General features: G+C 39.4%; 2 protein-coding genes across 3 annotated transcripts in view; one reads left to right on the forward strand and one right to left on the reverse strand.

The window, feature by feature from the left end:
• Positions 1-24,159, forward strand: part of LOC140848495 (1-phosphatidylinositol 4,5-bisphosphate phosphodiesterase eta-1-like) — a 254,577-nt gene that overhangs the window by 154,215 nt on the left and 76,203 nt on the right. The window lies entirely within an intron of this gene.
• On the reverse strand, positions 1,004-23,775 carry LOC118972862 (uncharacterized). The gene is made up of 6 exons (XM_073232300.1): positions 23,516-23,775; positions 10,143-10,257; positions 9,838-10,011; positions 4,663-4,769; positions 3,265-3,402; positions 1,004-1,218 (listed from the first exon to the last, which is right to left on the reverse strand). Exons 1-6 carry the CDS (start codon positions 23,749-23,751, stop codon positions 1,128-1,130), a joined length of 861 nt encoding a protein of 286 aa, XP_073088401.1. The 5' UTR covers positions 23,752-23,775; the 3' UTR covers positions 1,004-1,127.

Genomic DNA, 24,159 nt, shown 5'->3' on the forward strand with positions numbered 1-24,159 from the left:
AGTTATTCCTGAGTTTGCAGCTTTAAAGATAGGTATTTTTATGAGTGAGAGAAATCACAATGTAATAAGAAACATTCATTTACTTAATGTAATCCGTTTGTTGTAAAACAAATAAAAATTCTATTTTTATCCTTTTTTTTAACTTTATTGTTTATTATGACAAGTCCAATTTGTTATAATGTGATATAGAGGAAACATACAACATATTTACTTAAAAATCTTTCTCTTATTCGGGTAAGAATCCTCAAGGGAGGAACAATGTAAGACAGGCAGAGTCGCAGTGGGGCCATCAGGTGAGAAATTGGGGATCAACAGAAGTGAGGCTCAGAACCTCACCTCCCCTGTTTTGAGAGAAATCTTCTGCATCCGTGGATGTTTTGCTGCCCTTGTCTAGCTTGGATTAATACTTAGTCCATAGTCACACACCTGATCATCTACATTTGCCCTCTTACAGCACTAAACTATGTTTTCTACCTTTATCTTGCATCTACCTACCACTTCAGCATTTTATTAAAAATAAAAATAATAATAATAATAAAGGGAAAAATGTGGGATCCACATATAAATCAAGTATAAAAATCAAATGAATATTCATATTTGACCTGTTTATAGCTCATAATGCGTGATCAAAACCAAAATTTTCTGTGATGAATGCCCTTGTACTGTTCACCACGTAAGAATTCGTTCACCATGTAAGAACTTGTTCGTTATGCTTCAGAAGATTGGAGGCTGACGAGAATTAGGCTTGAGATGGATTAATGATTGTGCATTGAGCATTGACCCCCCTATACAGAATTTTTTGTTGTTAACAACCATTTGATCAATAAATATGAGAGACGCCCTCTCAAAAAAAAAAATCTTTCTCTTATTTACACAAAAATATATGGGATTTTAGGGGTCATGGCTAAATAAATGAATTCCTTTTCAGACAATACCATCTCAGGTTTTTAATTACCTACAATTAGCTTCATTAATAGTTCTGAATATTAGACTATTGAGAAAGAAAATAAGAAAGAAAAAACATACATGCAACTTTATATACTGTTTTTCTTCATTGCTCTTTCATTATGACAACTCCGTTATTCATACTTTATCTATGGTAGGACTACCAAGAATAATTCACTATCTCAACTCTTACCTGGAGCAGAGGTCTGAAAATTTTGAGAAGAATGTTTAGCTGTACTTTCCTCTGAATATTTAGAAATCAGTTGACAAATGCTATGTGAAAAAAAGGTATAAATATTACTACTTTAATATTGATATGGAAAAACATTTACCAAATACATTAAACTCTAAAGAGTATTTTGGATAATAACACAGCTAATGTCAAAACCTTAATTAGCCCATATACTCTGAATTGGTAAGTTCTACAAACTTTTTAGTAAGCAAATAACTAGAGAAGGAAAATAGTAAGATAGTAAGGTGGACCCGTCATGAAATGAGGGCACTACGGCTCAGTAAATGACTCAGAGTTAGCTGGCCATACGGATGTATCTTGCACACAGAAGGCCTAGCTCTGTAACCAACAGCTACTTGTTCTTGGATAAGCTGCTTCTCTTCAATTCAAAGTCTTGCTCTAGAAAGTAGGGATCCTGCCACCTTATTTTACAAGGTTGCTAGGAGGGTTTCAGGAGTTACTGTATCCCCAAAATGCTCAGAGAAACACCTGTGCAATGGAATGATTTGTTCTTTAACTTGAAATTATTTTGGAATAGTAAATAAAACCCAATGTGAGTTTTCACAGGTTCCGACAGATTAGTTGCTGTGTTCTGAAAATGTTTACTATTTCTGGTTGTCAGCTGTTCTTTCTTCGTGGGAATTCACGGCATCTCAGCTATTATAAAGTTATTTATCAATATATTATCTCATCACATTAGATGCAATGTCCCCTATCATTGTAGCAAATCACGCCAAGGGTAGAACTCTGTTCCAAGTCAAAACCTGGCTTCAACTGCTACTATTCCTTCTCCATCTACTCAAACTCTGAACCAGCAGATCCTTATTTGAATGACATTTCATCTCCATGTTCATCTCCAATTGACTTGGACTGCTGACCCCTACTCTTATATGTGGAATCCAATGAGACACAGATGGAGCTTAGCTCTCCTAATGCCGACTAACCTACTCAATATTCAGGGATTCCTGAATGGCTTTATGGCTTGCTTTCTTATGAGGCAGAATCTGAAAGTATTTTGAAACCTGAAATCCTCTCAATTCACTTGGGAGATATTTATTATTATGGAAAACAGTCCACTTAACAGGCCAACCTTAATAATGGAATCTCAGGCAAGCTGTTGCCCACTACTCTGAAAGGGTAACACAAGGCATTTCATAACGAAGAAAGGTGCTCCACAGGTTCTGAAGCTCTGGTGTGTACAGAACATCCAAGGAGAAAAGCAAGTTTGCTCTCTTACAGCAGCATTATCTGAACCTCTCTGCTAGTATCAGCAGCTAATCGTCCCAACTAGTATCTACAAACAGGACAGACAGACAAGATTCTCAAAGGGTGACTCATCGTGAAGATCTCAGCCAGGATGTGAGCCCTCCATAAGGTTCTGACGGTACGCAAAGCGTGTGGTTGAAGCTTGCAGGCCCAGCTGCCAGAACAGGGTACTGGTGCTCCCCAATAGCATACAAGCATATGTATGTGAGCCGAGGAAAGGTGTAGCTTTTTTAGTCTAAGTGTAGATCACCGAGAAGTCCAAGGACTCTAGAATGGCAAGGGCATCCTGGGAGCAAAGGTTAATCAGGGCTGCCTGCAGGGCTGTTTCAGTTGCAAGGTTGCAGCAGAACCATCAGTGGAAACAACAGAGTGATTAGAATGTCCTTTTCCCCCACTCCAAGTGACTTATGTAATACTGTCTCTTTGGTCTTAGGGAATCCCTTAGTTTCTTGGAAAATGCAAAGGGGAGAGTATAGGAGATAGTCCCCAGGGAAAAGCACAGGATTTTCTGCTATCCTGAACATGTCCAAGTAATATTAGAAAAATCAGACATGTGACATTACCTGTGTACCATGCATATGGGTTATACCTGGAATGGAATGGATAATGTTATGTCTTAAAAGTCATAACATTCTGTGATAAAGAACCAGGCACCATTCCTACTTCGTCTCATTTTTTGCTGGGTTTCTGACTGATCACGGGGACTAACTCACTGCCATTCCAAAACTGCCTGAATCAAACTGAAATCTCATCTGTTACATATTATCAAGTATTTTAAACCTCAGTTGAGTGGTAGCTAGCATTTTAATGTAAATACTTACTTATCAAAATCATGAATAACAGCATACTCTTGTGCAGTAAATTCATAGATATCCTGAGATTTGACATTAATATCTCGCTGAAGAAGAAGCTTGACTGTATTTGTTGATCCATTTATTACAGCCAACATGAGTGCCGTTCTAAAACAACAGAGAAATAACTTCACCCTTAGGAACTTCAATTAAGTTACTTAAATAGCTATGTCGATATACTTTACCAAGTTAAAATCTTGCCTGCCTGTGCAGAACTGACCATTTACATGTTCAAGGGTTCATCTTTGTAAATTACCTCCAAGACTTAAATGAAGAGACAAAAAGGAAGCCTTTTGTCCCACTTGGTTATTACATCATATAAGTTGCTACTTTAAAGTTCTCTGATGGACAAGTATGATGAGGTGACTTATCTGAAGTAGGTGAAGATTTAAATCAAGAATTCCCCATTTCTTCCTTAGTCTGATAGAGTATACTTCAAAAAGTCAGCTAGAGGTCAGATACATAAAAGCTATTTGCAGGCTTAAAACAATATTAGTAAGAATGGTAATACTCGTAGTTGCAGTTAAGATGCTAAGTATGTGCTAAGCACTAGATTAAATGATGTATCTTTAATCTTACTTATACACAACCACCCCTAAAGGATGTATTAATATTCTCCTTTTCATATCAAGAAACATACTGGTGCTGATAAGTAATGTTCCCAAGAGCACACACCTAGGAACTAGGAAAACCTAGGAATTAAACCCAGTCTTGTGAGAATCTAAAGCCCATCTCTTTTCTCTTCATCACCCACCTACGACTTGTCTTCAGTAAATGGAAAGTTTCTTCAGTTAAAGAGCTATCTTTCTTCCTTCCACCATACCAATGAAAAAACATCGAAATATATGACAAATGAAAAAGGATAAAAACTGATTAACCCATAGTATCTGGTAATAGTCATTAACTGCCACAGAAATAACCTAGTAACATCAGTATTCTTTAAAGAAAGCAGCTTAAAGCAAAGAGACATCCAAAAGATAAAACCAATTCCTATTTATGCTTAAGCATCTTTTAGGGGAAAATATATGTAGAGGTCAAAAAATACTATAAAATGGTTAAAAAGTTCAAAGTTGTATCTTTAAACTAAAGAGTCTGTACTTTATCAAACTGATACGAAACCCACCCTTTAGCTAATCTAAATCATATGGGCAAAAAAATGACTCCAACTGTCATCAGCCAATATTGTAAAGGAATCAATCCTGCTGTATCTGCTGTTGCCCAGGCAGAATCATTGCATTTCTACTACCTAATGATGTGTTGTTATTTTCACTACATAATTATCAACTAATCATCTTAATTTAATCTTCTGATGTGAGTGGTTGTCATGACACTAGAGCAATACAAGGGTTAAGAAAAACACTACTGTACCTTTTGTCCTCGTCAATGACGTGTATGTTTGCTCCTTTACTTATTAAAAACTCCACCATTTGATCATTGTTTTTAGATATTGCAAGTAAAAGTGGTGTGAGACCATGCTGCAAAAGAGCAAAAACAATTCATAACTTACAAAAGCTTATGAGAGATCCTGTGCCCTCGAACATGTAATATAAAGTGGACCCTTCCTTCTCAGCCCTCAGAGCTCTCACCGGCTGCTCCCTGCCCAGAAATGCCCCTCCTCTACCTCTTCAACAGATTTCCTGCAAAGTCACCTCCAAAACTCACTTCAAACCCTGAAGTGTTCAAGAAGGCACTGCTTGCTTCCATCACAGTACTGACCAGGGTGTTCTGTACTTACCTTATTGCTCCCCATCTAAACCAAGAGCTTTTTGAGGTCAGGGGCTGTATCTTAATCTCTCTACCTCCAAGCTTTAAAACATACTAGAAAGTGCTTAAGTATTTTTACTGAATTAATAACCTAAGTGAGTCTCTCTAGAGTAGTGCTTCTTAGAATAATCTTTCCAAAGAATATTTATTTTACCGAAAGTTAATGACTGCCCCAGTGAAAAGATTCCATGATCTATGTTTGAAAAATGCTCTAAAACTGTGCATTATATGTCTGGCACTAAAGAAATCTGTTTAAATTTGCTTACTCCCTATTTGCCCAATACCTTTTTTGTTGCAAACATTAACATTTGAGGAATTAGCGTTTCAGGGATACAGCTTTGACAGCTTTCCAGTAAAAATGAAGGTCTTCCCCAGGTATACAAAATTGCTTGATTGTCCTCTCTCAATGGTATCAGGTTCCCAAATGTCAATATCAGGCACTACTGCCTCAAATGGGTCATCAGGAAATGGGCTCTGAAGGAAAAGATACAGGCTTCAAATGAAGCTTGATTGCTTATTACTAAATGGTCCATGGGTTTTGTCCTATTGTAAGAAGACAGTTTTGTTTTATCTTCACTGTTAGTAAGCTCAATTATGAAATTTTAATCTCAATCATATAACCCTGGGACCCTGCATATCAACTTTAAAGAAAAATCAGTTTTTATTCTGGTTTCCATTTTAATTGCTACTTAAAATGATATTCCAGGCAAAATATGAAACAAAAATATAATGGCTTATCAATAAAACTTCTAATACTGATCTACGTGGATTATTTGTAGCATAATGAAAGCTGTTAAATCATTTGCATTTTTAAGGAACAATGCTGAGGAGAAAGACATAATATTGTCTGCAATATGCATAACCTAGCCGACTGTAACCATGATTAACCCCATCAGGCTTATAAACATTCCAAGGGGAACAGGATTACTTACAGTACATATAAAACATTATTTTAAAAACCACTTACAAATTCTAACTTAAAAATTCAATCTTGTTCCTGATGTTAATATATAATGTAGAATCTACATTATAAATTAATATAGACCACCTTGAAAATCTTGATATTTTTATCCAAATATACTATAAAATAGTGTAACCTCAAATTGTAACCTCCAGTGCTTACAGAGGCAAAGTAGGTGACCCAAGGAAGTAAAGAGCCCAGGTGGGGACAGGAGACAGAAAAGGGGCAGCCCTCGGCACAGTACACCTCACAGTAGGAAGGGCTCAACATTCCAGATATGATTCTTTAGGAGAAGCCTGAAACCCACATTTCTGCATGAGTCTCCTCCATTCTAAATACTGACTCAGTTTTGGAGGCAAACTAAATGTACTCAGGGGCCACAGTTAGTCTATAGCCCACTTGTGTTTTTATATTTGTTACATTTCCAAATGGCTGTATATAAAGCAAATATTTGTATGTAAAATCTTCCCTTTAGTATCATATGGTTTATGAAAAAATTGGGCCCCAACATATAATAAAAAATTGCTATTAAGATTCATAATACCCAGAAACAGGAACCCTCCTACACTGTTGGTGGGACTGCAAATTGGTGCAATGATTATGGAAAGCAGTATGGAGGTTCCTCTGAGAACTAAGAACAGAAATACCATTTGACTCAATGATTCCACTCCTAGGAATTTACCTGAAGAAAACAAAATCCCTAATTAAGAAAAAACATTTGCACCTCCATGTTTATTGCCACATGTTTGCAACAGCTGAGATATGGAAGTAACCTAAGCATCCTTCAGTAGATGACTGGATAAAGATGATGTGGTACACATATACAACAGAATATTATTCAGCCATAAAAAAAAAATCCTGCCATTTGCAACAACATGGATGGACCTCGAGGGTATTATGCTCAGTGAAGTTGGAGAAAGGTGGAGAAGACAAATACCATATGATTTCACTTATTTGTGGAATAGAAAGACAAAGCAAAGCACAAGGAACAAAACAGCATTAGACTCAAGGACACTGAGAAGTGACTAGTGGTTATCAAGGGGGACGAGACTGGGCAGGGGTGGGAGGAGGAGGAGGACAGGGACTGTTGAACCACTGTGATATACATTTGACAAAATAAAAGGTTCATAATTCCCCTCCAAGAATTTGTCCAATGCTTATGAAAGCTACAATCTATTTGTATTTAATTCTCCTAGATTGTTAATAAAAAAAAAACTAGGTTCATAGGACTGCTGAAAACTAACCTATTAAAACAATTCCCATCTGTATTGTCACTAATTACGTGGATTTTAGTGTTTAAAATTGCCGTCATAATTTTGCCAGAGCTCTATGAATTTAACAGACATACTGAGACAGTCTATATCACACAGCTTCAGCTAAAAAGAAGGTCCATGATTTACTAGTATTGCAATCGGAAAACCCTGCTTGTGATAACCAATTTGTTGGCCTAATGACTTGAATGATAACAAAAGATGCAAAACCCTTCAAGGGTCAGCCTCTACTTATTAAAAGACTACCCAGAAGCAAATTACTAAAGACTCTCTGTGTGTGCCAGGGGATAACTGATGGCTGGACAGAAAGACGTGTTTTTCTTTAAGCCAATAGATAATGCCAGTAATATTCTTTTTTAACTTCTCAGTCACACAGGTAGGACCAGATGGAAGACAGGCTACATTGTCAGAAAGGAGAGAGCTGAAGGAAGTAGCACCTATCAAACTCCAACTCATCTAGAGATTTCTTAGGTTTGTGAGATCTGCAAATTAATATATTACGCTTATGCATTCAGTAGTTCTTAAGCAAGAGTTGTATCAGTACCTCAAGGAAATATTTCCAAATACACATATCCAGGCCATTTTAGCCTTATTCAGTCAAAACTTTCAGGGGACAGCCTAGGCTTGTAACTTTTTTTTAAGGTTCCCCAAATGATTCTGATTCACCAGGGCAAAACTAGCTGAGAACTGGTGCACTGGACAATCATGTCAGTCTCAAGTCTCACATACATGGCCAATTCACACTATCATTTGAGGATTTTGCCCAAAACAGGGAAGCATAAGAGACAAGTCTCTTAGCAAAACTGTATTTAATTTTCCAGGGCCAGGGCAGAACAGGGACTGATAAGGAAACTCAAAATGTAACTTCATTTAATTATTCATAAACTCCTCCCTTCCCATCAAGATATTCTTGGGAAGGGCAGAGTTTAGACTCTCACCTACATAGCTGTTTCTGCACGAAAGCTATAATCTATTTGTATTTAATTCTCCTAGATTGTTAATTAAATGGATAACTAGGTTCATAGGACTGCTGAACACTAACCTATTAAAACAATCTGCAAAAAAAGGATATATCAGTTCTTTATGTCTTCTTCCCTCCTTTCCCACTTAATCAGCACCTGTTCCCTGCCAATCTGGTTCCTCAGAGTCCTCCTAACGTTGATCTCTAAGTTTACACTTCACTCTTCCTCTTTCCCAAACTAAGAATTATTATCCCCTAAAGCTGAAGACATCTCGCCTAAACATAGAAAATCAAGGAAGGAAAAAAACAAACAGACAAAAAAAAACTCTCTTCTTGTTATTTCCCCTCATTTACCAAATTTTTTAATTGGCCTGCATATTTCTGATTGCTCTCTCCTTTTCCCTTTCCTCTTTCCCTCTTAAGCTTTAGCCAGTGAAAGAGGAATCACTTTTATTATGTAAGTCACCTTTTTTATGAAATAGCAACTTGTCAACAGCTGCAATAATTTCACATTATAAAGTACATTTGTTTTGTTTGAGTTTTAGATAAAAGTCTACTTCCAAGGCAAGCTTGGCTTTCCTGTGTTGCTTTACACTAATTAGAAAAAACTTGGGTAGGGGAAAAAACATTTGAAAGAAAAGCTGTACTTTAACAAATTCAGTGTTTTCACAGATATTTGCCATAAGTGCACGCAAGAACATGGTACTCTAATGCTTCCTTAGAAGAGCCATTATTTTAACTGAAATCTTAGATAATTAGGTTATCTCAAAACATTTTCAGTCAGGAAATGCTTGAGTTTCCAAATATGTAAAATTGACCCTAGCCATATCAACCTGCGGGCTGCAGCATGGGAGGGACTGTATGTACAGAAAAGAGAACCGCAGACCAGCTTCAACATCACCTGCTCCTCAAGTACAGCTACAAGCCGGCGAGGAGCTACACGAGGCTGAGCAGGAGCTACTCTCTGATTTGAGAAACCCTGCGGTGGTACATGGCTGGCAGAGTGGTTGCCAGCACAGGGAATGGCCATACTGATGTCAAGACATGACCCAAATCCCTCTCCCTGATCTTCAGAGCCTGGGGTCCTGGAGTGCTCAGGGCCTGTGGTCTGCTGCTTCCCCCTCCCACACGCACTCACCCAGCTCCTTTGGCCCTGAACTGGTTCTCCACTTCTCCCACCCATCCCCAGCAGCACCCATTTCCTAAGGCCCTGCAGAGCAGCCAGCCTCCACCATCACCTCACACCCCCTCTCAGCCTTCAGTCCTTTGTGGGCTCTGAGCCTACCACCCGCTCCCAGGCACTGATGGGAAGGTCCTCCCCCTGGGGGGTGGGCAGGGTGGCCAGGAGACTGTTCTGCCCTCCGTATGGGCACCACCTTACTCTAGCCCTCCCTGACTTGGCTTTGGAGTTGTTTGTATGGTGACAGGGCCTGAGGTACAGTATGTAGTATACGTATGTGTCTACATACACACACACACATACATATACATGTATATGTGAAAGCATTTTATATTATCTATGGCTACTAAAGAAATTAAAAACATGTTATTTCAAATCTTTGTAGATACAGTTGGTTGACACATACCTTGTTTCTTGCCTCGATGTCTACGTTGCATAAAAGCAGCTGTGCCGCTGTTGTCATACACGAGCCACAAGCTGCATAGTGGAGAGGACTGTTGCCAGAGATGTCCCTGATATTTGGGTTGGCACCAGATTCCAGAAGAATAAGCGCACAGTCCTCTTGCCGGCATTGTATGGCCTGTCGGTATTATACCAAGAAACAGACTATGACTAGGATTGCAAACCAGACACTCTATGTTTCACCAGTGAGATAACAAATGAGATAAATTCATTTCTCTTCTCAGGCTGTCATAGATGGTTGCTACATACCTTCAGCAGAGGTGTCCTCTCTTCATTGTCACGCAGGTTAAGTTCACATTTTCCCCTCACTAGGAGAGTGACCACTTCTACATGCCCATTGGCGCAGGCCAAATGTAGAGCAGTCCTAGGAAAGTGAGAAGACTTGTTAGAAAATTATAATGCACTCCCTCAAAGCATACAATTATTCATGTAATTATAAATATTGAATAGCATGTTATTCATATGCTGCAAAACAAACATTTACTTTTGTCTGGAGGAGTTACAGTATTTATCAGCTTTATTACTCCCCACATTAATGAAAGTGCAGTCTATCTGAATAGAAAGAGCATGACCTTGGGATTCAGCTCACTTTGGGTTTGAATCCTACTTTAGCAATCACTTGACCTTTCTGGGCCTTAATTTTCTCATCTACATGATGGAGACAAAAAGTTATCTCACAGGATACTACTGTTGTGTTTAAATGGAAATCTATGCTAAGTGTTTTAGAAGAGTTACTAGCACAAACAGCAGGTCAGCAATTGTTATATTATTATTATAATTACTATAACTACTACATTTTGAAGACAATTTAATTTAGTAAAATGGTATAATTATACCTACACTTTGCAAATGTTTTAAGGATTAGAGAGAACACTGTATTTTAATGATTTTAAGATTCTCATTTTCTCACATTTTAACATCTCACATTGGAATGCAATTATAATTCATAATGTCTAACAAGTATAATTGGCAGCATTTTAAAAATTTCTTATTGGTGCCTAAAATACTGCATCACGCAATCCATTGTGACTTTTGTTAAATGAAATAATGGTATTTACAACAGATCTACTGCAGTTCACATGCTTACATTTAAGTATATTTTAGTTCTTATAAGTATTATGGGTTAATGGTTCTGTTCTGAATTGTCAAAACAGTAACAGAATTTTTTTAAAAGTAATTCTGGCGGGAGCCAAGATGGCGGCGTGAGTAGAGCAGTGGAAATCTCCTCCCAAAAACACATAGAGCTATGAAAATATAACAAAGAAAAATCTTCCTAAAATAGAGACCACAGGACACAGGACAACATCCAGACCACATCCACACCTGCAAGAACCCAGCGCCTTGTGAAGGGGGTAAGATACAAGCCCCAGCCCGGCGGGACCCGAGCGCCCCTCCCCCCGGCTCCCGGCGGGTGGAGAGAAACCGGAGCAGTTTTTTTTTTTGGCGAGCGCTTTTTGGAAGCCTTAGAGGGACGGGCCCCCGTTGCTGGGGAGGCAGGGTGGCGGGACCGGTGAGGAGGTGCCTGGGAACAGCGCCGGAGGACAAAGAATATCCCGCGTTTCTCCCTGCGAGACCTGGGGGCGGGTGCCTGAGACCGGTGCCTGAGGACGGAGGAGGTCGCGCGTTTTTCCCCTTTTTTTTTTTCTCTTTATGGCAAGCGCTTTTTGGAAGCCTTGAAGGGACGGGGACCCCAGTGCTAGGGAGGCACGGTGGCGGGACTGGTGAGCGGGTGGCTGGGACCGGCGCCTGAGGACAAAGAATATCCCCCGTTTTTCCCTGCGGGACCGGTGGGCGGGTGCCTGAGACCGGCACTTGAGAACAGAGGAAATCGCGCGTTTTTCCCCTTTTTTTTTTCTCTTTTCTGCGAGTGCTTTTTGGAAGCCTAAAAGGGACAGGGACCCCGGTGCTAGGGAGGCAGGGTGGCGGGACTGGTGAGCGGGTGCCTGGGACCGGCACCTGAGGACAAAGAATATCCCGCATTTTTCCCTGTGGGACCGGTGGGTGGGTGCCTGAGACCAGCACCTGAGGACGGAAGAAATCGCGCGTTTTTCCCCTTTTTTTTCTCTCTTTTTGCCAAGTGCTTTTTGGAAGCCTTGAAGGGACAGGGACCCCGGTGCTAGGGAGGCAGGGCGGCAGGACTGGTGAGCGGGTGCGTGGGACCAGTGCCTGAGGACAAAGAATATTGAGCGTTCCTTCCCTGCGGGACCGGTGGGTGGGTGCTTTTTGGAAGCCTTGAAAGGACAGGGACCCTGGTGCTAGGGAGACAGGGCAGCAGGACCAGTGCGCGGGTGCCTGGGACCGGCACCTGAGGAAAAAAAAAAAAAAAATCGCGTGTTTTTTCTTTTTTTTTTCCTTTCTGTTCCCTCTCTCATTGTTGCTGTTGTTGTTTTGGTTTGGAGAGTGCTTTTTGGAAATCTTAAAGGGGCAGGACAGGTCACTTAGACCAGAAGCAGGGAATCTGGGGATCTCTGGGCACTCTAACCCCCTGGGCAGCAGGGAGCACAGAGGCCCCTTACGGAGATAAATAGTCTCCTGGCTGCTCCCCCTCTAACGGGGCTCCACCATTTTGGAGGAACAGCCCCAGCCAGGCCAAGCCCACAGCAACAGTGGAGATAAACCCCAAAGCAACTGGGCAGGAAGCAGAAGCCCTGTCTGCGCACAGCTGCCCAGCACAAGCCACTAGAGGTCGCTATTCTCCCAGGAAAAGGCTACAAACCAACAAGAAGGGAAGCTCTTCCAGCGGTCACTTGTACCAGCTCTGCAGACTATCTCTATCACCATGAAAAGGCAAAACTACAGGCAGACAAAGATCACAGAGACAACACCTGAGAAGGAGACAGACCTAACTAGTCCTCCTGAAAAAGAATTCAAAATAAAAATCATGAACATGCTGACAGAGATGCAGAAAAAAATGCAAGAGCAATGGGATGAGATGCAGAGAAAAATGCAAGAGCAGTGGGATGAGATGCAGAGAAAAATGCAAGAGCAGTGGGATGAAGTCCGGAAGGAGATCACAGATGTCAGGAAAGAGATCACAGAAGTGAAACAATCCCTGGAAGGATTTATAAGCAGAATGGATAAGATGCAAGAGGCCATTGAAGGAATAGAAGCCAGAGAACAGGAACGTATAGAAGCTGACATAGAGAGAGATAAAAGGATCTCCAGGAATGAAACAACACTAAGAGAAATATGTGACCAATACAAAAGGAAAAACATTCGTATTATAGGGATACCAGAAGAGGAAGAAAGAGGAAAAGGGATAGAAAGGGTCTTTGAAGAAATAATTGCTGAAAACTTCCCCAAACTGGGGGAGGAAATAATCGAACAGACCATGGAATTATACAGAACCCCCAACAGAAAGGATCCAAGGAGGACAACACCAAGACACATAATAATTAAAATGGCAAGGATCAAGGACAAGGAAAGAGTTTTAAAGGCAGCTAGAGAGAAAAAGGTCACCTATAAAGGAAAACCAATCAGGCTAACATCAGACTTCTCAACAGAAACCCTACAGGCCAGAAGAGAATGGCATGATATACTTAATGCAATGAAACAGAAGGGCCTTGAACCAAGGATACTGTATCCAGCACGACTATCATTTAAATATGATGGTGGGATCAAACAATTCCCAGACAAGCAAAAGCTGAGGGAATTTGCTTCCCACAAACCACCTCTACAGGGCATCCTACAGGGACTGCTCTAGATGGGAGCACCCCTAAAAAGAGCACAGAACAAAACACACAACATATGAAGAATGGAGGAGGAGGAATAAGAAGGGAGAGAAGAAAAGACTCTCCAGACAGTGTATATAACAGCTCAATAAGCGAGCTAAGTTAGGCAGTAAGATACTAAAGAAGCTAACCTTGAACCTTTGGTAACCACGAATCTAAAGCCTGCAATGGCAATAAGTACATATCTTTCAATAGTCACCCTAAATGTAAATGGACTTAATGCACCAATCAAAAGACATAGAGTAATAGAATGGATAAAAAAGCAAGACCCATCTATATGCTGCTTACAAGAAACTCACCTTAAACCCAAAGATAAGCATAGACTAAAAGTCAAGGGATGGAAAAACATATTTCAGGCAAACAACAGTGAGAAGAAAGCAGGGGTTGCAGTACTAATATCAGACAAAATAGACTTCAAAACAAAGAAAGTAACAAGAGATAAAGAAGGCCACTACATAATGATAAAGGGCTTAGTCCAACAAGAGGATATAACCATTCTAAATATATATGCACCCAATACAGGAGCACCAGCATATGTGAAGCAAATACTAACAGAACTAAAGAGGGAAATAGACTGCAATGCATTCATTGTAGGAGACTTCAACACACCACTCACCCCAAAGGATAGATCCACCGGGCAGAAAATAAGTAAAGACACACAGGCACTGAACAACACACTAGAACAGATGGACCTAATAGACATCTATAGAACTTTACATCCAAAAGCAACAGGATATACATTCTTCTCAAGTGCACATGGAACATTCTCTAGAATAGACCACATACTAGCTCACAAAAAGAGCCTCAGTAAATTCCACAATATTGAAATTCTACCAACCAATTTTTCAGACCACAAAGGTATGAAAGTAGAAATAAATTCTACAAAGAAAACAAAAAGGCTCACAAACACATGGAGGCTTAACAACATGCTACTAAATAATCAATGGATCAATGAACAAATCAAAATAGAGATCAAGGAATATATAGAAACAAATGACAACAACAACACTAAGCCCCAACTTCTGTGGGATGCAGCGAAAGCAGTCTTAAGAGGAAAGTATATAGCAATCCAGGCACACTTGAAGAAGGAAGAACAATCCCAAATGAATAGTCTAACATCACAATTATTAAAACTGGAAAAAGAAGAACAAATGAGGCCTAAAGTCAGCAGAAGGAGGGACATAATAAAGATCAGAGAAGAAATAAACAAAATTGAGAAGAATAAAACAATAGCAAAAATCAACGAAACCAAGAGCTGGTTCTTTGAGAAAATAAACAAAATAGATAAGCCTCTAGCCCAACTTATTAAGAGAAAAAGAGAGTCAACACAAATCAACATAATCAGAAATGAGAATGGAAAAATCACGACAGACTCCACAGAAATACAAAGAATTATTAAAGACTACTATGAAAACCTATATGCCAACAAGCTGGAAAACCTAGAAGAAATGGACAACTTCCTAGAAAAATACAACCTCCCAAGACTGACCAAGGAAGAAACACAAAAGTTAAACAAACCAATTACAAGCAAAGAAATTGAAACAGTAATCAAAAAACTACCCAAGAACAAAACCCCGGGGCCGGACGGATTTACCTCGGAATTTTATCAGACACACAGAGAAGACATAATACCCATTCTCCTTAAAGTGTTCCACAAAATAGAAGAAGAGGGAATACTCCCAAACTCATTCTATGAAGCCAACATCACCCTAATACCAAAACCAGGCAAAGACCCCACCAAAAAAGAAAATTACAGACCAATATCCCTGATGAACGTAGATGCAAAAATACTCAATAAAATATTAGCAAACAGAATTCAACAGTATATCAAAAGGATCATACACCATGACCAAGTGGGGTTCATCCCAGGGATGCAAGGATGGTACAACATTCGAAAATCCATCAACATCATCCACCACATCAACAAAAAGAAAGACAAAAACCACATGATCATCTCCATAGATGCTGAAAAAGCATTTGACAAAATTCAACATCCATTCATGATAAAAACTCTCAGCAAAATGGGAATAGAGGGCAAGTACCTCAACATAATAAAGGCCATATATGATAAACCCACAGCCAGCATTATACTGAACAGCGAGAAGCTGAAAGCATTTCCACTGAGATCGGGAACCAGACAGGGATGCCCACTCTCCCCACTGTTATTTAACATAGTACTGGAGGTCCTAGCCACGGCAATCAGACAAAACAAAGAAATACAAGGAATCCAGATTGGTAAAGAAGAAGTTAAACTGTCACTATTTGCAGATGATATGATACTGTACATAAAAAACCCTAAAGACTCCACTCCAAAACTACTAGAACTGATATCGGAATACAGCAAAGTTGCAGGATACAAAATCAACACACAGAAATCTGTAGCTTTCCTATACACTAACAACGAATCAATAGAAAGAGAAATCAGGAAAACAATTCCATTCACCATTGCATCAAAAAGAATAAAATACCTAGGAATAAACCTAACCAAGGAAGTGAAAGACTTATACTCTGAAAACTACAAGTCACTCTTAAGAGAAATTAAAGGGGACACTAATAAATGGAAACTCATCCCATGCTCATGGCTAGGAAGAATTAATATCGTCAAAATGGCCATCCTGCCAAAAGCAATATACAAATTTGATGCAATCCCTCTCAAATTACCAGCAACATTCTTCAATGAATTGGAACAAATAATTCAAAAATTCATATGGAAACACCAAAGACCCCGAATAGCCAAAGCAATCCTGAAAAAGAAGAATAAAGTAGGGGGGATCTCACTCCCCAACTTCAAGCTCTACTACAAAGCCATAGTAATCAAGACAATTTGGTACTGGCACAAGAACAGAGCCACAGACCAGTGGAACAGATTAGAGACCCCAGAAATTAACCCAAACATATATGGTCAATTAATATTTGATAAAGGAGCCATGGACATACAATGGCAAAATGACAGTCTCTTCAACAGATGGTGCTGGCAAAACTGGACAGCTACATGTAGGAGAATGAAACTGGACCATTGTCTAACCCCATATACAAAGGTAAACTCAAAATGGATCAAAGACCTGAATGTAAGTCACGAAACCATTAAACTCTTGGAAAAAAACATAGGCAAAAACCTCTTAGACATAAACATGAGTGATCTCTTCTTGAACATATCTCCCCGGGCAAGGAAAACAACAGCAAAAATGAGCAAGTGGGACTACATTAAGCTGAAAAGCTTCTGTACAGCGAAAGACACCATCAATAGAACAAAAAGGAACCCTACAGTATGGGAGAATATATTTGAAAATGACAGATCTGATAAAGGCTTGACGTCCAGAATATATAAAGAGCTCACACGCCTCAACAAACAAAAAACAAATAACCCAATTAAAAAATGGGCAGAGGAACTGAACAGACAGTTCTCCAAAAAAGAAATACAGATGGCCAAGAGACACATGAAAAGATGCTCCACATCGCTAATTATCAGAGAAATGCAAATTAAAACTACAATGAGGTATCACCTCACACCAGTAAGGATAGCTGCCATCCAAAAGACAAACAACAACAAATGTTGGCGAGGCTGTGGAGAAAGGGGAACCCTCCTACACTGCTGGTGGGAATGTAAATTAGTTCAACCATTGTGGAAAGCAGTATGGAGGTGCATCAAAATGCTCAAAACAGACCTACCATTTGACCCAGGAATTCCACTCCTAGGAATTTACCCTAAGAACGCAGCAATCAAGTTTGAGAAAGACAGATGCACTCCTATGTTTATCGCAGCACTATTTACAATAGCCAAGAATTGGAAGCAACCTAAATGTCCATCTGTAGATGAATGGATAAAGAAGATGTGGTACATATACACAATGGAATACTACTCAGCCATAAGAAGTGGAAAAATCCAACCATTTGCAGCAACATGGATGGAGCTGGAGAGTATTATGCTCAGTGAAATAAGCCAAGCGGAGAAAGAGAAATACCAAATGATTTCACTCATCTGAGGAGTATAGGAACAAAGGAAAAACTGAAGGAACAAAACAGCAGCAGAATTACAGAACCCAAAAATGGACTAACAGGTACCAAAGGGAAAGGAACTGGGGAGGATGGGTGGGCAGGGAGGGATAAGGGGGGGGAAGAAGAAGGGGAGTATTAAGATTAGCATGCATGGGGGGGAGGGAGAAAGGGGAGGGTGGGCTGCACAACACAGAGAGGACAAGTAGTGACTCTACAACATTTTGCTAAGCTGATGGACAGTAACCGTAATGTGGTTGTTAGGGGGGACCTGATATAGGGGAGAGCATAGTAAACATAGTATTCTTCAGGTAAGTGTAGATTAAAAATTTAAAAAAAAAAAAAAAGAAAGAAAGAAAGAAAAGGGGGATTACTCCTTAACAGGATAAAACTATTGGTAAATCAAAGATCAACGCATGCTTTAAATATCCTTAATGTTGATCACTTAAAGGGTGTCAGATGATCAGCTATGGAGGTACTCTTTTCTGATAATATTCCTTTCTCTTAATTAAAAAAAAAAAAAAAAAAAGCAGTTACTGTGTGCTGACCTCCAATGAGTTCTGCACAGTGGTATAGAGGGCATGTCAAAGTGTGGGCAAAGGGTCTGTTTGTTTCTACGCAGAAGATCAAGGCCTAGCTTGGATACCCAGAAAATGAACTAAGATACGATATGAGGAGGAGCTTCCGGCATCAGCACTCTCTGGAGGACTCGTGCCGGGGGATGATCATCAAAAAGCCTCCACAGGGATCCGGACGATGCTGCGGTTGTGGCTGCATCCAGCCCACCATCTCCTGGACTTGCCATGAGAAGGAGGAGGGAGATGTCTAGGCTGGCATGTGCATACAGTGAGACAACGAATTTGACCGGATCTGTCTGTTGGAACTCAACCAGGAGTTGGGAGGGGTGCAAGTTGTAGCACCCCAAAATCTCATGACTATAGACTATCTATGGTTAAAAGAACATATGGGATGTGAACAGATCCCAGAAATGGGCTGCTTTAATTTGTCTGATGGTTCAAGTACAGTTGGAAAATATCCATCATATCATAGATAAATTTTCACAAATGCCTAGGGTGCCTAAATGGTTTTCTTGGCTTCACTGGAGATGGCTGGTAATTATAGATTTGCTTTGTTTATGTCACCGTATTCCTATTATGTCAATATGTGTGTGCAAATTAGTTAGTAGTTTAAAACCTATACATACTTAAGGTACTATACAAGAAGATATGTCAAAGAAATAATCAATCCTCCCAAGTTTCCTTCATATGCTACATCTATAGCTTTTCTTCTTCCTTCCTAATTACAAACTTTAAATAGAATTCGTGCCTCATATCGAATTTACCGAGTATCATAATTCCTCCAGGTGGTAAAGATACCTCGAGACAAGTGCTGGGCATAGAAGCCACAGGGCATAAATCTGCAAAGAAGTAAAAAGCTAACCTTTGCAAACAATATGGCTTCTCTCTCACTTACCAACTTTACATTTCCCTGTATGGCCCCGGAAGATGACTGGTTAGCCAGAGACGGGTAAGATTCCTCAAGGGAGGAACAACCTAAGACAGGCACAGTCGCAGGGGGGCCATCAGGTGAGAATTTGGGGATCAACAGAGGTGAGGCTCAGAACCTCACCCCCCCTGTTTTGAGAGAAATCTTCTGCATCCGTGGATGTTTTGCTGCCCTTGTCTAGCCTGGATTAATACTTAGTCCATAGGCACACACCTGATCATCTGATCATCTACATTTGCCTTCTTACAGCACTAAACTATGTTTTCTACCTTTATCTTGCATCTACCTACCACTTCAGCATTTTATTAAAAATAAAAATAATAATAATAATAGGAGAAATGTGGGATCAACATATAAATCAAGTACAAAAATCAAATGAATATTCATATTTGACCTGATGGTTTATAGGTCATATTGCATGATCAAAACCGAAAGTTTCTGTGATGACTGCCCTTGTACTGTTCACCATGTAAGAATTTATTCACTATGTAAGAATTCGTTCACCATGTAAGAACTTGTTCGTTATGCTTCAGAAGATTGGAGACTGACGAGAATTAGGCTTGAGATGGATTAATGATTGTACATTGAGCATTGACCCCCCTATACTGAATTTTATTGTTGTTAACAACCATTTGATCAATAAATATGAGAGATGCCCTCTCAAAAAAAAAAAAAAAAAAAAAAAAAGTAATTCTGATTTTAATTTTTATGAAACTTCAAGCCAAAGGAAACTCAGGATGCAAGTGATAGGGACAGCTGATTTTATTCAATACTTAGATTTATAGGTTGTATGAAAATCAGGTATTTCCAATGATCAATTTACTGCTGAATATTATATACTTTCAAGAAGGCAGGTAAAGGTTATATTTTTCAATTTTGTACCATCAGAACTGCTTTTGTTTGAAAGGGAGAAGGAAAAGCTTCAGTTGAGATTGGATCCTAACACTTGAATTTCAAATTTCTCATCTTGCTCGTCCTGGGCAACAGCAAGTCTTGAAGAATGAAAGAATCCCAAGAATAATATGTTTGCTGCATAATAGGTATTCAGGTTATACCTGATGAATCAATCAATGGATTGAAAAAATGGATGCAGTTGGAGATTTTGGTATTTTTAAAGAATACTTTCAGAAAAGCAATACTTTTGCAATAGTAGTATTTGCTATTTTTGATTTTTTTCATAAGGACATGACCAAAATTTTATAAACTTTTGCAATAGTAACATCCTTTGTATTTACTATTTTTTATTTTCACAAGGATGCAACTAATTGGTCTACAATTGTTTACATATACATAAAAAGGCTACATGTAATAAAAACATGTATATAATTAAACATATATATAATAAAATCTATAGACACAGATAAAAAGATTCCATTTACTTCTGAAGAGAATAAAAGTTGTCAGAAGATACCACTCTTCAAAAAAATTTTTTTAAAGTAAGGAGTTATTTTCATCTATGCAAGTCATACTTCTTCTCTTCCACAGAAATATTTCATTAATAAACCTCCATTACAATTTTCATACATGTTCATTGTGTAACTCAGATTTTTTAAGAAGGAAAAGAAAAATACACTGATAATACAAATTCTATCTGGAACTTATTTTTGTAGGATAAAAATCTAGGCTACATGAAACCATAAAACTCTTAGAAAGAAACATAGGCAAAAATCTCTTGGACATAAACATGAGCGACTTCTTCATGAACATATCTCCCTGGGCAAGGGAAACCAAAGCAAAAATGACCAAGCAGGACTATATTAAGCTGAAAAGCTTTTGTACAGCAAAGGACACCACCAAGAAAACAAAAAGGCATCCTACAGTATGGGAGAATATATTCATAAATGACATATCCGATAAATGGTTGACATCCAAAATACACAAAGCGCTCACACACCTCAACAAACAAAAAGCAAATAACCCAATTAAAAAATGGGCAGAGGAGCTGAACAGACACTTCTCCAAAGAAGAAATTCAGATGGCCAACAGACACATGAAAAGATGCTCCACATCGCTAGTTATCAGAGAAATGCAAATTAAAACCGCAATGAGATATCACCTCACACAAGTAAGGATGGCCACCATCCAAAAGACAAACAACAACAAATGTTGGCGAAGTTGCAGAGAAAGGGGAACCCTCCTATATTGTTGGTGGGAATGTAAATTTGTTCAACCATTGTGGAAAACAATATGGAGGTTCCTCAAAATGCTCAAAATAGACTTACCATTTGACCCAGGAATTCCACTCCTAGGAATTTACCCTAAGGATGCAGCACTACAGTTTGAAAAAGACAGATGCACCCCTATGTTTATCGCAGCACTATTTACAATAGCCAAGAAATGGAAGCAACCTAAGTGTCCATCAGTAGCTGAATGGATAAAGAAGATGTAGTACATATACACAATGGAATATTATTCAGCTATAAGAAGAAAACAAATCCTACCATTTGCAACAACATGGATGGAGCTAGAGGGTATTATGCTCAGTGAAATAAGCCAAGTGGAGAAAAACAAATACCAAATGATTTCACTCATCTGTGGAGTATAAGAACAAAAGAAAAACAGAAGGAACAAAACAGCAGCAGAATCACAGACCCCAAGAATGGACTAACAGTTACCAAAGGGAAAGAGACTGGGGAGAATGGGAGGGTAGGGAGGGATAAGGGTGGGGAAGAAGAAAGGGGGTATTATGATTAGCATGTATAATGTGGGGGGTGGGGAAAGGGGAGGGCTTTGCAACACAGAGAAGACAAGTAGTGATTCTACAACATGTTACTATGCTGATGGACAGTGACTGTAATGGGGTTTGTGGGGGGGACTTGGGGTAGGGGAGAGCCTAGTAAACATAAATATAAATAAATAAATAATAAGGAAAATTTCAGGATCCTTATCTCGAGGCAAATATAGTGAATATGTTATGTTTTAAGGGGGAAATAACTAGCATATAAATTTAGTTAAATAATACTATGATACTATGCCTGTCTACTATCAAAAAGTAAGGGTCAGGCAATAATTAGAAATGTATTTTCTTCTTTCCACTGATATAGCACCATGGACAGTGACTCACCAACACCAATGATTAAGCCCAGTCTATGGAAAATTAATACATACCACAGGTTTTATAAAGAAGGGTTAACTACATAACAAGGCACTGAGGTATAATAAAATAGATACGTGATTTACTTTTTATGCTTCTAGGAAAAGTATAATGGAAAGAAAACTGGACTCTGTATGAAGACAAATGTCTTATAAGTAAAGTTTTTCTAAATATACATAGTTAGGCTACCTTTGGTAAGCCAATGAATATTTCTGAAGTTCACTGTATTATTTGTTAAATGGTGAGGTGAAAAGTAAATGTGGGAAAAGTTATCAAAGACCATCTTTGGCACTGAATTTGAATATTACTTAAACATGGTCCAACAAATTTATAGAAAAGCAATATCAATTTATAAATCCATGCCATTGGTATAGACTTTCCATGCATTCAAATCCACTCAGGTACAAAAAAAATCTCTTATACACATTAGGTGCTTCAATGAATTGAATACCAAGCATCAACTATGATGCAAAAAGTACCAAACAAAACTAACTTAGCAATAAAGAAATTAAATTTTTCATATAAAAAGAAATTCAGCAGCAGAATGGTTAAGTTAGTGGATGAATTATATCATACTGACTCATTCTTTCTATGACTGTTTTTCTGCCTACATGTTTGTTGACTTGTTCTTGTATGCTGGCTCTATTCATGAACCCAAAATAACTGCCAAATTTTCAGGCGTCACAAAGCAATTTTAAAGCCATGGTTATTTTTTATCTGGTTTAGGTGAAACTGATAAAGTACACATTTCGAGGAAATGAATCTTCTTACTCAAGATTTTCCCACTTCAAAATTCCTTTCCAAGGTCTATCAGTAAATAACATATACTGTGGATTCACCAATATAAAGTGGATATTGGATTTTACCCAAGGAACTTTTACCAGTTGATCAATTACAGCACTTATTTTTCTCATTATGTACTTTTATGCAGTATGACTTTTTGTAAGGCACTTTTATGCCATTATGCAGTTTTCTGTAATATCTAATATGGTATGAAAATGTGTACATTAAAAATAAAGTGCTGTCTATACTTCTTCATTTTCTATTACTACTGATGTTTAGTCAAATCACTGCAAAACTGTCAGTCAAGTGCTCTCTAAGGGAAGTTATGAGTGGATCTGAAGCCGCTAGTTTTTCACTCTGCTGCTCATAACGTGGGCCTGGGCGCCGGATCCCTCGTCACACTTCCAGGACTCAGGTGCTGCGGGGCTTTGGCGCCAGGGAGGCTCGTCTCCGCAGGTGAGCCCAGGAAGGCGCCACTTTCCCGTGTCTGCCCACCTCCTCCTAGTCCCTCTTACCTATTCATTTTATCTTTGTCATTCAAGTCATTTTCCCCCAGAGATAGAATATGCTCTACTCTGGCTACTTTGCCCTTGCTCGCAGCCTTGTGGAGCTTTCCAAGATCTTTGCTTCGGATTTGGTACCGGGATTCCTCCACATCCACGGCCACGGTGCCTGTCCTCCGCAGGACGTTGAAGGGGCCCATAGGCAACCTGCCCCTCCGACCCTGGAAGTTAAAAATCCGCTTCAGCATGCCTGAGCCTCAGGCTTCAGGAGACCTCAGCTCCCCTGCTGCCGTCCGCTACACAGCACTGGTGCTGAATAAGCCAACCCTGGTCTCAACAGCTCACCACCCAATTGGCAGTTAGAACAGTTAACTGTAGCCTAGCAACGCACCCCGCCCCGAACGCATCACAATGCCTGGAACTCAGCTGCGGGTGCTGAGAGGGCACGTAAGGGACCCAGGCCTGTTAAATCTCAGCCAGTACCTGAGAGCAGCGATGGGTTCCCTTCAATGTCAGTGAGAGGTGGCTGAGTCAGGAAATTGGCAGAAGACTAGTCCATATGGAAAAGCCGTCTCCTCCCCAAAAAAACTCTAAATCTTATCTGTCAGTTTTCTCCTCTTCTAAATCCCGCTGGGCCCCAGGAGGTCTCCGAGGAT

This window comes from Manis javanica, chromosome 3, assembly GCF_040802235.1.
Source record: "Manis javanica isolate MJ-LG chromosome 3, MJ_LKY, whole genome shotgun sequence".
NCBI lineage: Eukaryota > Metazoa > Chordata > Mammalia > Pholidota > Manidae > Manis > Manis javanica.